This window comes from Hemitrygon akajei, chromosome 4, assembly GCF_048418815.1.
Source record: "Hemitrygon akajei chromosome 4, sHemAka1.3, whole genome shotgun sequence".
Lineage (NCBI taxonomy): Eukaryota > Metazoa > Chordata > Chondrichthyes > Myliobatiformes > Dasyatidae > Hemitrygon > Hemitrygon akajei.
Genome location: NC_133127.1, coordinates 93,057,643 through 93,072,147, shown reverse-complemented (window position 1 = coordinate 93,072,147; position 14,505 = coordinate 93,057,643). Strand labels below are relative to the sequence as shown.

Below are 14,505 nucleotides of genomic sequence, written 5' to 3'. Positions count from 1 at the left end.
TCTCAATGCTCTGAATGGATTAAATGAGCAAAGAAGAATTTGCTTTTTCTGATTGGCAGGAGCTATGTCTGGATGATTTTCAGTAGCCTTTGAATTTGGGCAAAATCAGAATATCTCTCCTTGTAATGGTTAACCATTTTTAAAATTTAGGCAGTTGATGGAGATTTAAAACAAAACTAGAACCAGAAGTGACTTTGTTTTCCACTGATACACTCTTATAATTCTAACTCTCCTGGATGAGTTTCAATCCCCTATTAATTTTCTACATCTTTGCCTTGAAGTCCAAAGTCCAATAAACTTTGGGTATTATGTCTGGGACAGAAAGCTGCTTACCCTATTGCGTAAGTTCTTTGGCAGCTAGATGTGTATCATTATCCTTTAGGTCTCTAAATTAGTAGAACATCAGTGGCAGAAATTATGTAAATGAAAAAAAAATGTTTTTTATGAAAGTCAACAAGAATACAAGTAGCCTTATGCTATACAATAGCCAATATTCCTGCTGACTATGGGCAAAATATAATTCAGTATTTGATAGTTAATTTTTGTCCTTTTTTCTGTATTCTTTTGTGAAAGACTAATTAATCCAATGTTTCTTGGGAACTGATCCCGGTCCTCCTCACACTAACCTACTCACTTTCTATTTAGATGAACGAAGTGTTTTACCCAGGAAAGTATTAACAGGATTTTCTGGATTTTGAATATCTGGCATTCCAAATTAAATTGTAGGTTTGGGTGGCATATGACCAAATCACGTGGTAACTATTCCTTTAAGGTGGAATTACTTTGATCTACAGCCTGCAGCTGCTGTAAATTGAAACTCTAAAAGTTTTTTGTTAATTATGCTATAGTTACTAATAATAACCTGAATTCCAACAATATGTGAAAACGTCTTTAACTGAGTTTACTTTTGATATTTACACACCAGTAGAGAGGAACAGTAAAGTATGCCAAATTCATAGTTTAATCAAAAATGAAAAATATATTTTGGTCAATAATATATTGACCATATTTCTGGTCAAATACTCTTCATTTGGTTTTGTGATCGTGGCCAATTCTGCAAAAGTTAATGTTGCAAATGAGCGGCATTATTATTTGCTTGATAATTTGCAGTTTTGTACCTTTTTCTACTCTTGTGTAAAGTTCTCTGTTAGCCTGAACCATCATGTGGGAGCTTGGAGGTGGGTTCACATCTGATAAACTGCTCATGCTTGTTCAATGAACTCCAACCTCTAATTAGTTTCCACTAAGAATTCTAGTCATTTTGTAGAGAAGGTAACTTCTAGAATGTGTTTCTGTCTCTTTGAATGCGGATAGGGAAGGGGGCACAACATGCAGAAAGATATTTAGAGCGCTGATAATGAACTTGGCTGTAATCTAGGCTTGTCAGTTTTACATACAGTACAGCATGGTGTAAGCAATTACTAGTTTGGAATGTAAGTAGCTGAAACCAGCGTGTATCAGCATGGTGCTTAAAGTACAATTTATTTATTGTGAATGGGGGAGGGGGAACAACATGTAACTTCTATAAACCTTTTTGAGTAATTCTGTGCACAATGAAGTACCAGATTTGTGGCACTCTTTTGTTCAAGTAACCAATGAGTTTGCTTTCCAGATTTTAATTCCTTTCACTGGTTGATCCATTTAACCCTTCGGCAAACATGGTGATGGTGGGCTATTGTGGTGTGAAGGCAAGTCGTTGCCTCCAAATTTGCATTTGACTAGATACAAACAACACCTTCCAGATTCTTTTTGAATCCTAAGGGCTTTCTACTGCTGTAATGGAAGATCCTCTGGAAAATCTTCTAAATTTCTCCACAGAATCCACTGAAATGGAACCCAAATCTGTCTTTTCTCAGATGGAGCATAATATTGTTGCAGCATATTTGATAATGGCAGGTATGTGATTTTGTTTAAAAATAATGATAGTAAGCAAGACAGTGAATTAAAATATATTTCATGCTTATGGTTAGAAAAGAACAATTATTTTCTTTGGACCAGTAAGGATATTTTGTTAGTCGAACTAATTCCTGCAATAGAATTAGATCATGAATGAGCGACACAGATTTATGAAATGTTGAACTCACAATTGAGCTAGTAAGTTGAAATTTTTGGCAGAATGTCAATATTGTTTGTCTATTTCATATTTACACTTGGGGATATAGTTAGTGCTAGAACGCAAGCAAAGTTACAGAAGATATTTTTCACCCAGCTGAATGGGTGATAAGTGAAGTACCTAATCACAATGAAACAATATTAGATGAGTGAAGAGCTATACCCTTCAAAATTACAGATACTGGAAGGTGTGATTGGACCGTTTTGAGAGTGTGGATATGGGCCATGTCTTCCTTCTATGTCTTAAGTTTCATACAATTTTTATAATTTAATGCTTGCTAGTGCTAGCAAAGAACAATAGTGTAGGCCTTAAAAATGTAAACTTGTCATTGTGCTTTTTTGCAGGAATATTAAGTCTGCTCAGCAACGTAGTGGTATTAATTATGTTTGTTAAGTTCAAGGAGTTCCGCACAGCAACCAATGCGGTAATTGCGAACCTGGCTTTCACTGACATTGGGGTGAGTGCCATTGGCTACCCCATGTCTGCTGCTTCGGATCTGCATGGTAGCTGGAAATTTGGTTATTCAGGATGTCAGGTCAGTTTGCGGATATCCTGCTGTTAATGTTTGCTGGAGAAAATGTGAGCAATACTTTCTTCAAAAGTGCAAAGTAAATTTATTATGTAAGTGTGTATATGTCTGAAATTGTGGGAATTCAGGGTAGAACGGAATCAATAAACTACTGGCAATTCAATTCCACTTTTCTTCCTCCATCCTCTGAGTTTGTATGTTTTCTTTACCATTACGTACCAGGAAAGATACTTTTTTATTACTAATCCAAAATAAGGCATCCCAGTTCATTGAAACAAAAATGTTTTCAGTCCAGACTGCAACAGAAGGGTGTATATAATGATACAAGTTTTAGAAATATTTATTTTTGTTTATGGTATAGAAAGTCAAAGAATAATCTTTTTCATGCTAACTAGACCATATGCTTAAATTTAGTATTCTAGTGAAAATACTTGTATTGAACAGCCCAAATCAGCTTGTGTGAAGTTTGCGTTGGGAACAATGAAACATACGCCATTCAATTCAGCAACATGATGTCATCACTCATCACAAAACGTTTCATATGTAATACAAATCTCCCTGCTTTTTGAAAGGTGATACATTAATTTCCACCAGAAAAGAGCAAAACAGCCAGAGAGGGGGCATCTAAAGGACAGCACCCTACCCCATGCAGTATTAAAGCAGTTATTTCCACTAGATCGGATGCTGTTCCACTTTCTGTTTTAATTGTGTTTGCTTTCTTTCAGGCATATGCAGCTCTAAATATCTTTTTTGGGATGACAAGCATTGGACTGCTTACAGTGGTTGCAGTTGACCGGTATCTAACCGTTAGTAAGCCTGAACTAGGTAAAGCCAATAGTCATAAGTTCATTATGGAATAATTAAGACTGCATTGTATTGTTTTGAATATTATTCTCATCTCAGAGTTATATTGCTCTGAATTCAACATTATCTTAACTTTCATAGTTATTGAAGGCAAAATACAACTCAATTCATGTAGATAAAAATATGAATGGCCAGGGTCAACATTTAAATATCGGAGGTACAATGCAAACTGTGAATGGAGCCTTGGGTGTTGTTTGATTCTCCATCCACTGGTACCAATTTCTTCTCTCTCCTTGTATCTCTTGGTCAACCAATTGCACTTTGTGCTACATTGTGGCTAGGAAACTTGTCAGTACACCTTCTGTGGTTTGTGAGAGTGGCACAGACAGAACAGTTATATTATTTTTCTGTCATTTCCTGTGAAGATCTGCTCATTCACTTTGAAGTGTTTTCCTCAGGTGTCATAGCTGTGATGAGAAATGCCGTGTAACAAAATCCTAGGCACTGATATATTGCTGTTTTCTCAGCTCAGAGCAGCTGGATACAAAGAGGATTGTAACAGGACATTGCTCTTTATAAAACTTGCTGGATTTCAGCTAGTTCTATTCCTCAAAGTGGTACTACATTCTTGTTCTTCATTGTAATGTAAAAGATAACATTAGCAAAGAATTTCTGCAAGTACACTGTGTGTACTTTTGTAATTGTGTAGGCTGCAGTCTCATGATCTCTAATAGACATGTCATCTTACATTGGGTCATTATTCTACTAACCCTTTGGTTAATAACTATGCAATCACAGAGACATACCACACTGATATCCATTTCTTCAGTACAATGCAAACTAAAACATGGGCAAGAATTCTTTGGTGGGCTAAATGCAGTAAAATCTGCCCTTCATAAGCATGTTGCGTATCTCTAGTCCACAGCAATGCATATTTGTATCATACAATATATTAATTTTCAAGTAACTTGCATCTGTAGCACAACCTTGTAATTAACTGGGGTTCGTTATGACTTGCATTGTTTTGTGGATACGTTGAATTTTGCATTGCTGTGTGAATCTATCATTTAATCAGCTAATATTTTCACCAGGAAGGAAGATGACTGCTGCTACGTACTCAGCTCTCATTCTAGTTGCCTGGGTGAATGGCCTGTTCTGGGCTCTAATGCCAGTACTTGGATGGGCAAACTATGCACCTGATCCGACAGGAGCCACTTGTACCATTAACTGGAGAAACAATGACTCGTATGTTTTCTGCATAATTACTTTGCATATTTTTTTTCTCAAAAAGACATTTCCAATTTCTGACTTTGAAAATAAGCACAGTAAAGCATTTTGTGGAAATGTCATCAATGGGCAATGTTTTCTATTTGTACTTAATTTATTTACTGTTTTCCTTCTCATTCCAATGCAAAGTAGTTCCAGGTTTCTACCTGCGTCACCTTTCTTCTTTCCACACCTTAACTGTGAAGTTCTTGCTTATTACAGCTTCTTGGCAAAATGTGATTCTATTGGTTTGTTCTTCCTTGTTTAATTTTGATTCACTCCAGAATTAGGAAAAACCGGGCCATGATATTGTAAGCCTGTTGTACATAAGATTGAAACTGACAACTATAAAATGTTAAAGACTTTGATGTTGTAGTGTTCGCCGAGCTTGGCAGTTAGCAAGGTGATATCCTCGGTGTGCAGCTGTTGGTGTTTCTCCCTGGAAGTGCTCGTGTTTATATAGGCCCCCATTTGTAGATGGTGTCTGTTTCGATGAGTTTCTTAATGGAGAAATGTGTGCAATTTTGAAATGGATGCCATCTCTGAAACCCTAAGAACCAAAGAAACTCGAGCCAATAGAATTCAAAGGACAACTGAAAGGCTAGCCAATCAGGATTGAGGCAAGTGAACGGGAACCTATATAAACGTGAGAACTCCCAGAGAGAAACACCAACAACTGCGGGCTGAAGATGTCGCCCCAACTGTTGATAAATCATCTACAAGCTAATTGCCAAGCTCAGCGAACACCATACTTCAACCTGAGCTCCCGATATTCACCACCATGTTAAAGACTGCCATGAAAATAGCAGAAAACTTTCATGTCAGCATACTTGTTTGCTTTCTAATCTTACTGTAACTATTCCATTACTATTTTAAGTTGGGCGATTGGGCGGATTCCGAACAGAAACTCAGATAGATTTTATGTTAGGCCCAGCTAGGATTGAAAAGTACATTCAATCCGGTTTGAATTATGCTAACTTCAACAAATTGAACTATAGAGTTAAATTTAATGTTGCAGTATGGAACTGCAACATATCACATATCTTGTTTAGAATATAAGTAGGTAGTAAGGTATAAATGTTATCCATTCAGCTTGATATGGAGAATGTTTAGTCACAGTTGAAGTCAATCATACATGCAGAAATTGTTACATTTCCAATTCTTTTTCTTGGGAAAGGGGAATACATGTATGTGAATGTTGGGGTGGAACTATGTGTGTGATAATTGTTTATTTCTGGCCTTGTCTTTCTCTTCACACTTAAGTTAATCTATTCTCCAATCCAATTGGACTGAATGGACCCAAACCAACTTGCTGATGCAGAGTTTGCATTATTTAGTTTACAAAATGAGGCATAACTGATTACAAATAAATTATTCGGGATATGATTGCAACTTCAGCCAATCGTTGTGAATTGATTTAACTTATTGTCCACTTTTATTTCTAGGCTATTTGTTTCCTATACAATGACTGTATTTGCGGCTAATTTTGTGGTGCCGCTATCGATTATGTTCTTTTGTTACTACAATGTGTCAAAAACTATGAAACAATTTGCGCAACACAGTGGTCTGGAAAATATAACCTTGGATTGGTCTGAGCAACTAGATGTTACAAAGGTAAGAAACTTAATCTTTCATAATGTAGTTACAATATCCTAGAGGAACAAAATGAGATTTAAGTTTTTTGTTCAGTTATATTCATGTCACTTTCCAGTCTTCCGTGATCATATCCTTAATTCTACCTTCTTCATTTTCCCAATGGCTTGTTTGAGACTGTATGATTGAGTTTCCACCCATGTACAATACAAAACTCTGATATAATTTCAGCCATATATGCTGTCTTGTGTTCTTTGAGATATTCAGCTTGACGAGCCCACTCCATTCCCCTTCACTGTTTCTCCTTGCAATCCTCTTGTTTGGTCCTACCTTCACTTAGTTCAAGTTTTTGGTATCTCACCTCAGTATATAACCAAAAGTTCTCCTTGATACAAGTGCTATTTAGTCTGGCCACGTTTCTACTTTTTATCGAACCAGTTGATATTCTGGGATTCTACAGTGGCAAAAGAAAAAAAAAAAGATTTTAAATGATATAAGTATAACTTCATGTTCTTATCTTCTAGATGTCTGTGGTGATGATTGTGATGTTCCTTGTGGCTTGGTCTCCCTACTCTGTTGTCTGCTTATGGTCGTCCTTTGGGAATCCAAAACTCATCCCACCTGCAATGGCAATTATTGCTCCACTTTTTGCCAAATCTTCGACTTTCTACAATCCCTGCATTTATGTCATTGCAAATAAGAAGTAAGGGTCTAATATTTGTTTCCAGATAGAGGCATTTATGTGTAGCATTTGTCCAAAATATATCGGTGTCTTTTTCTTCTTTCCAGATTTCGAAGAGCCATCTTCGCGATGATACGCTGTCAGACTCAACAGGATTTAACTATCACCCACACTTTACCAATGACCATCTCCCAGACCCCTTTAGCAGATTGAAACTCTTCAAAGCCTGCATCATTGTGCTGTGTGATAAGTGTCATCTATCATTGCCCTCATCAGTTAGACTTCTGTTTTGTCCTCTAGTGATGTTAATGTTACTTTTTATTTTCAACTGGATTTCAGTATATTGCAAAAACATTACAGGATGGAATTTCTGTGCATCCCTTTATTTAACGCCTTCCATCTGCATGTGCTGTTTATAGGATGGTGTGGAAAGTTTTGCTACATGATGCACTCCCCTAAAGCTTTTGTGCAATACAGACCCATCTAAGTTATTTCAAGTGGATTTATCTGTTTGCTGTATATTCTCTGTAATGCCTAAAGCTGAAAAGGGAGTTAATCTTCATTTTCAGATCATAGTTTCAATTTTGTCACTTTTCACCATTTTTCCTTAGAAATATCATTGCAGCATTTGGTTGATTTCTTTGTTCTCCATTACTCTTATCTATAAAAATCTTTGAAGTCCAAAACCTTTGCATCAGTTACTTTATTCTAATATATTTGAAAGTATTTCATTTGTTATTTCTTTATGATGACAACTTGTGTAGTTTCCCTTCTTACCCTTTCCACCTGCCCATTATCAGATCTCTGTAATTTTCAACCCCTGCATTTCTTTTAGGAGTACGGGAATGAGCAAGGAACTTTGATTCATTGATTCTTCACAATTGTTTATTTTAAAATTTAAACTAAAATGCAGAGTTTTGAAACTCAGTGAGGAGCTGAGAAGCAAAGCAGAGATTAAAGAGATTCAATGAAAAGAAAGAGAGGGAGAAATAGATACTTTATTTATCCCAAAGGAAATTACAGTGTCACAGTGGCATTGCAAGTGCACAGATATACAAATATTAGAAGAGAAGTAAAAAAGAGTGAAAAATGAGTTACCTCAAACAATTTAACAGGAGGGGTTTCCTCATGTCCCCAGCTACAAGTTGACTCATTATAGAAACTAATGGCCGAGGGTAAGAATGACCTCATATCGCGCTCTTTGGAGCAGTGCAGTTGTCTTGATCTTTTACTGAAAGTGCTCCTCTGTTCAGCCAAGGTGGCATGCAGAGGGTGAGATTGTCCAGAATTGCCAGGATTTTCCGTAGGATACTTTGTTCTACCACAGCCTCCAGTGAGTCCAGTTCCACTCCAATAACAGAGCCAGCCTTTCTGATCAGCTTTTTGAGCCTATTGGCATCACCCGTGTTGATGCCATTGACCCAGCACACCACTGTATTGAAGGTTGTACTGGTTACAGCTAACTGGTAGAACATGTGAAGGAAAGGCCTGCATACTCCAAAGGACCTCAGTCTCCTCAGGAAGTAGAGGCGACTCTGGACCTTTTCGTACACAGCCTCTGTGTTGGTGCTCCACTCAAGTCTGTCATCCAGGTGCAGCCCCAAGTACTTGTAAGCCCTCACCATCAATAGTAACAGGGAGCAGTGCAGGCTTAGTCTTCCTAAAGTCCATCACCATCTCCTTTGTCTTACTGATGTTGATGGCACCTTTGAAAAATCTATCACCTTTATAATCCAGATAACAGAAAATTTCTTAGATAACAGAATCCAATCAAAAGGTTATATAATTAAAACAATTATAACACGTGTGTAATCTGTAATCTTAGCCAATTAACAAATGCAAAGGTATTTGTAACTGCTATACTGCCTTCTGCTAGTAAGTGGGGATGAACCACATACTGTGAAAAATACCTGAGTTTGTTAAAAATGCAAATTATGGCAGTAAAAACTATGATTAAAACTACGATTTTAGTCTTGCATTAATCCAATTAATATCTCATAAAACGTATATAAAAACAACCATACTAACATTCTAACACCATAGATTTCATCATCCTGCTCCTTTCTTCAACGTGTCAAAATATCCACATCTTCTTCTTCCTAACATCTTCTGTAACTTCTGTAGTATCTCTACTGGCCATAACTTTCCTCAGCATTGCTGAACTTTGTTAGAGGATCACTGAGTGTGTATCAAAAAGATATGTTGGTCATGGTCACGAGCCCATTTGTTGGAAACTAGGTAGCACCTCTGATCCAAGATGTGGGACTGGCCTTATGTGAGGGAGTACATTAAAATAGGTGCAATACATGAAGGAAAGAATTAACCTTGTAAATATTTTTAAAATCTCCTTATGCAAGAAAATATTTGCTATGCGTGCTGTACCATGGCAAAGCATAAGAAGGGTATCAGGAACATGGATGCTCTTTTGGAAAGAGATCCATGGATGGATCCAGTTGTTCATTGGAATTGGGCCTGGTGGCTGCCAATTATCACTGAAAGGGGAAGAAGGGCTGCAGTATCCAATCAGGTTGTTAAGGCATGCTAAAATATGAATTTATGCTCTGAGTATAATGCACAAAAGAGATTATCATTAAGAAAAAAATAATAATATTTTAATGACCAGGAGATCAAACTGTGTGGAGTAAGGTGTTCAGTAATCCAAGTGTTTATTATTTTATTGGCAATTGTATTGCACCAAATTTAAGATGTCAATTATAGTTATTAAGAGCAACCATAAACAAATCACAGAAGACACAATGCATCAAATTGGCCCAAGAGAAATAGTGATCTCACATCTTTACAGGAACAAGGGTGGAATTGCCTAGTTACTTTGAAAGCTTTCATCATGACACATTACATCCATCTTGTGAAGTCCATTATTGCTTTACTTTCAGGCATTGAATCTGTAATGCTTTCAAGTACCTTTCACATCATAAATAATGTAGACAAATTATAGATTTTCTGGAGACAAAAACATGAGCATGCATTTGTACATAGCTGAGATAGTGCTGGTGATGGAGAGTCTGAATAAAACAACAATTCTTGCAAATACTCACCAGGTTGTAATGTTAATTCAGTTTTCCTCTCTCAGGATACTGCCTAACCTCTAGAGCAGGATTTCCCAACCTGGGAACCATGGACGCCTTGCTTATTGGCCCACGGCATAAGAAAGGTTGGGGGACCCCTGCTGTAGAGTTTAGCAGTTTTTATTTTGTTTTATTATTGATTTACTTATACTTGAGCTTAAAATAGAAGACGAAGCAGATGTTAGTGCAAACTTACTACATTGTGCATACTAACAGCCGGTTAATCCACTGGCAACCCAGGTCTCGATGATGGACTAGTCTATACGCATAGTGCTCAGGAAGGATTAGTGAAGGGGTTGGGTGGGAATTGGAAATGGTTTACTATTGTCACATGTACCAAGGTACAGTGAAAAGCTTGTGGTGTATACTGATCATGCAGTTCACGGCGCACTGGGGTAGTGCAAGATAAAACAATAACAGAACGCAGAGTAAAGTGCAGTGCAAGCAGACGAGAAGTTGCAAGGTCAAAACACGGTATATTGTGTAGTCAAGAGTCCATCTTACCGTACTAGGGAACCATTCAATAGACTTATGACTAGAGGTTGGCCTCAAGTCTTTGTTGTACGTGCTTTCAGGGTTTTTTGTATCTTCTGGCCAATGGAAGACTGGAGAAGAGAGAATATCTGGGGTTGGTGGGGGTCTTTGATTATGCTGTCTGCTTTACTGAGACAGAATCTATTGACAGGAGGCTGGTTTCCACGATGTACTGAGCTGTGGCCTCTGCTTTCTGCAGGTTCCTGAGATCACATGCAGAGCAGTTGTCATACCAAACTAGAATGCTTTCCACGGTGCATTGAGAAAAATTGGAAAAGGTTGACAGGGATGTGCCAGGTTTCTTTAGCCTACTGAGGAAGTAGAGTCAGTGTGTTTCCTTGACTGGCATGTGGTTGGACCAGGACAGGCTATTGATAATGTTCATTCCTAGGGACTTGAATTCCTCAACCCCCCTTGACCTGACTGCAGTTGATGTAAACAGGAGCGCATGCACCTCTCCCCTTCCTGGTCACTGACCAGCTCTTATGATTTGCAGACATCCTGGGAAAGGTTGTTGACATGATACGATATTAAGCTTTCTATCTCTTTCCTGTACTCCGAGATGGGGCTACTTCAATTGTATCATCTGCAAACGTATAGCAAAATCTGGCCACGCTGTCATGAGTGTATAGAGATTAGGTAGGAGGCACAAGCGTTGAGAAAAATTGTGGCAGAAGTGTGTGTGTGGGGAAGTGTATGGTCATGCACTTTGATAGAAGGAATGAAAGTGTAGACTATTTTCTAGGCAGGGAGCAAATTCAGAAATTGGAAGTGTGAAGGGACTTGGTAGTCCTTGTGCAAGATTCCCTAAAGGTTAAGTTGGTAATACTTGAAAAGTGAGTTGGTAATAAGGAAGGAAAATATAGTGTTAGTACTCATTTTGAGATGACTAGAATGTAAGGCTGTAATGCTGAGGCTTTATAAGGCATTGGTCAGACCACACTTGGAGTATTGTGAACATTTCTGGGCTCCATATTTAATAAAGGATATGATGGCATTGGAGAAGGTCCAGAGCACGTTCTCAAAAATGTTTCCAGGAATCAAGGGTTAACATATGAGGAGCGTTTGATGTCTCTGGACTTGCACCCACTGGAGTTTTGGAAAGATAGAGTTAACATGGAAAGGATGTTTCCAATAGTGGGAGACGCTAGGACCAGCTTCAGAATATAAGGTGTCCCTTTAGAAAAAAAAAGAGGAATTTTAGCCAGAGGGTGGTGAATCTTTGAAATTCATTGCCACAGACAACTGTGGAAGCCATATATTTAAAGAAGATGTTAATAGGTTCTTGATTAGTAAGGGTGTCAAAGGTTATGGAGAGAAGGCAGGAGAATGGGGTTGAGAGGGAAACTAAATCAGCCATGACTGAATGGCTTAATTCTGTTCCAAAGTCTTGTGGTTTATGTTGCTGCAGGCTCTTACTGATGGTGGTCTGTTGGCCAGGAAGTCAGGGATCCAGTTGGAGAGGGAGGTGTTGACTCCCACATCTCAAGCCTGATGATGAGTATGCATGGTTAGTATTGAAGGTGAAGATGTAGTTAATTAACAATATTGTGACATGGGTATCTTTACTGTTTAGATGCCCCAGAGATAAATGTAGGACCAGGGAGATGTCCATCCTAGACCTGTTTTGACAGTAGTTGAATTGCGGTGGGTTGAAGTTGTCTGGGAGACTGGAGAGAGTGCTCGCCAAGACCAACTTCTTGAAACACTTCATGGGGGTGGATGTCAGAGACAGTGAGTTATTAAGTAGTCATTAAGGCATATTACCTTGTTTTAGCTACTGGGATGATAGTGGTGGTCTTAACACAGGTGGGAATCTCAGAAGCAGGGTGAGTTTAAGAATGTCTGGAAACACGCCCGCCAGTTGACCTGCACAGAATCGAAGGATGTGGCCAGGAACACCATCTGAGCCTGATCCTAGATCCACAACGGTGACTGGTTTCAGGTGTACTGGAGGCAGACACACCAGTCCCTTCGTGCTCAACTAATGGCTTGTTTGGCATCTAATTTTGGGCTGTTTATGTCTCTTGGCATCTTTGATAGCTTTATGGCAGTCATATCTTGATTTCTCGTACAGGTCAAAGTCACCTGACTTGAAAGCTTCAGTCCTAGACTTTAGGAGAGAGTGGATCTCCCTGTTCATCCATGATTTCCGGTTTGGGAACGCCTGGATTCTTCTCTTTGGTGCATAGTCCTCAACACACTTCATGATAAAGTCTGTGATGATGGTAACATACTTGTCCAAGCTGTCATCTGTGTGTTTGAAAATGGACCTGACTACCAACTCAAAGAAGTTCAGTAGGAGCTCCTCCTGTGTCCTCCTTCCCCTCCCCGCCACCACCTTATTCTAGCATCGTTCTCCTTCTTTGCTGTTCTGATAAAGGGTCTCGGCCTGATGACAGGTCCATCCTATAGATGATGCCTGACCTGCTGAGTTCCTCCAGCACTTTGTGTGTTGACATAGATTATAGAAATTCATCAATTTCATCATACCAACTCTGTATTGGATCCTCCTGTTTCAGCTTCTGTTTGTATGCATGGAGGAGCACAGCCTTGTGACCTGATTTACCAAAGTATGCAGGTGGGGGTGGCCCATTAGGCAATTTTGATAGTGAGGTGATATTGTTCGATATTTGAATGACTTTTATGTCTGTCTCTCTAATTGTGTATGATACACTTCCTCTTCAGAATCTGGAAATGTTAAGTTTAGTTGTCAAGCATACAACTGTGGACAAACATTTAGTGGAAGTGCTGAACTTTCTATGTAATGTTAAAGCAAGAGAACATAAAAGATGCTATTTTGAAGGAAGTGGTCAGTTGTCTCCAACTTAACTCTCTCTCCTGCCCCTTGCTCCATCTGCCTCTTTTTCCCCCCTCCACCCACATTTACCACCCACCTGTCTCTACCTCTCAACTGCACCCCTTCCTATCTACATGGCTCAACCTGCCTCTTATCCTTCCTCCTCTTCAGTCCCATCAATCACTTCAGGCTCCTGCCTCTCCTCTCTCAACTCTGATGCAGGGTTTCAACCCTAAGCTTCAACAATTCCTTTCCCTCCTAGAGATGCTGTTTGTAGGGATTCCCAACTTTTTTATGCCATAGACCGAGGGGTCTGTGGATGCCAGATTGGGAACCCCTGCTCCAGATGATTATCCCATAATCAAGTTGCTCTTTGTGAGCATTGTATGTACATTGGCACTCATTTCATCCACTGCATATTCATTAGGACTGTTTAATTTTAATTGTCATTTTCTTTGCAGTTTACCGATTAATTATCTGCTTATATTTAAGTAGCCTTTATATACGTGACAGGTTTAATAGTTATACAAAGTGTAATTTTGGAAAACTGAGCATTAAGTGTGTAATATTTTCTCATTAAATTTAGTGAGAATTTAAATTAAATTTGATGAGAATGTTAATTTTACAGCAGTATTGAATATATGTTGAATTGGATTGTTTATCCTATGCATAGAATTTTCTTACCTCGATGTGTAACAGTTGCTGTCTTTAAGCTAGGCCCGCCCCCCCCCTCCCCCACATCACTGTTATGTTCCTGTTCTTGTTCTATGCCTCATTCCTGACTTCTGAAAGAACCTTGGATTTAAACAGTAGGCTCCAGCAGGTACAAAGTGCTTCGGGATGTATTGAAAGCAGAAAAGGCAAGAGATCCATAATGATTGAATGTACAGCCGGTATCAACTACAACTCATCTTTCACCAGCAGAGGGCAGAACAGGAACATGTACTAAAATTAGGAAGCGGATTTTTAAAAAATAAAACATACCAAAAGTTTTGCTGATTTTTTTTCAGTGAGATGACATATAATCTTAACGTATAAACTCTGTTTTTCTGGGTCTATACTTGTAAGGGAGCTCACCTTGTCCATTCACATTTTTTT

The 14,505-nt window shown here is 38.6% G+C and overlaps 1 protein-coding gene across 2 annotated transcripts; it reads left to right on the top strand.

Moving 5' to 3' along the window:
- The first annotated feature begins 1,381 nt into the window (after positions 1 to 1,381).
- On the top strand, positions 1,382 to 14,056 carry rrh (retinal pigment epithelium-derived rhodopsin homolog). 2 transcript variants are annotated; one of them, XM_073041860.1, is made up of 8 exons: positions 1,382 to 1,433; positions 1,613 to 1,896; positions 2,458 to 2,648; positions 3,368 to 3,467; positions 4,538 to 4,691; positions 6,158 to 6,326; positions 6,830 to 7,008; positions 12,685 to 14,056. In XM_073041860.1, exons 2-8 carry the CDS (start codon positions 1,779 to 1,781, stop codon positions 12,797 to 12,799), a joined length of 1,026 nt encoding a protein of 341 aa, XP_072897961.1. In that variant the 5' UTR covers positions 1,382 to 1,433; positions 1,613 to 1,778; the 3' UTR covers positions 12,800 to 14,056. The 2 variants fall into 2 exon arrangements, with proteins under 2 accessions (XP_072897961.1, XP_072897962.1); XM_073041861.1 differs by lacking the exon at positions 12,685 to 14,056 and adding an exon at positions 7,095 to 7,623.
- Positions 14,057 to 14,505: the final 449 nt, after the last annotated feature.

What these genes read in the sequence shown, in the direction of transcription:
- rrh (XM_073041860.1), top strand. Translation starts at nt 1,779, where the DNA reads ATGGAAGATCCTCTGGAAAATCTTCTAAATTTCTCCACAGAATCCACT. An exon ending in TTGGTTATTCAGGATGTCAG is followed by an intron (nt 2,649 to 3,367) that starts GTCAGTTTGCGG and finishes GCTTTCTTTCAG; the next exon opens with GCATATGCAGCTCTAAATAT. An exon ending in AACTGGAGAAACAATGACTC is followed by an intron (nt 4,692 to 6,157) that starts GTATGTTTTCTG and finishes TTTTATTTCTAG; the next exon opens with GCTATTTGTTTCCTATACAA.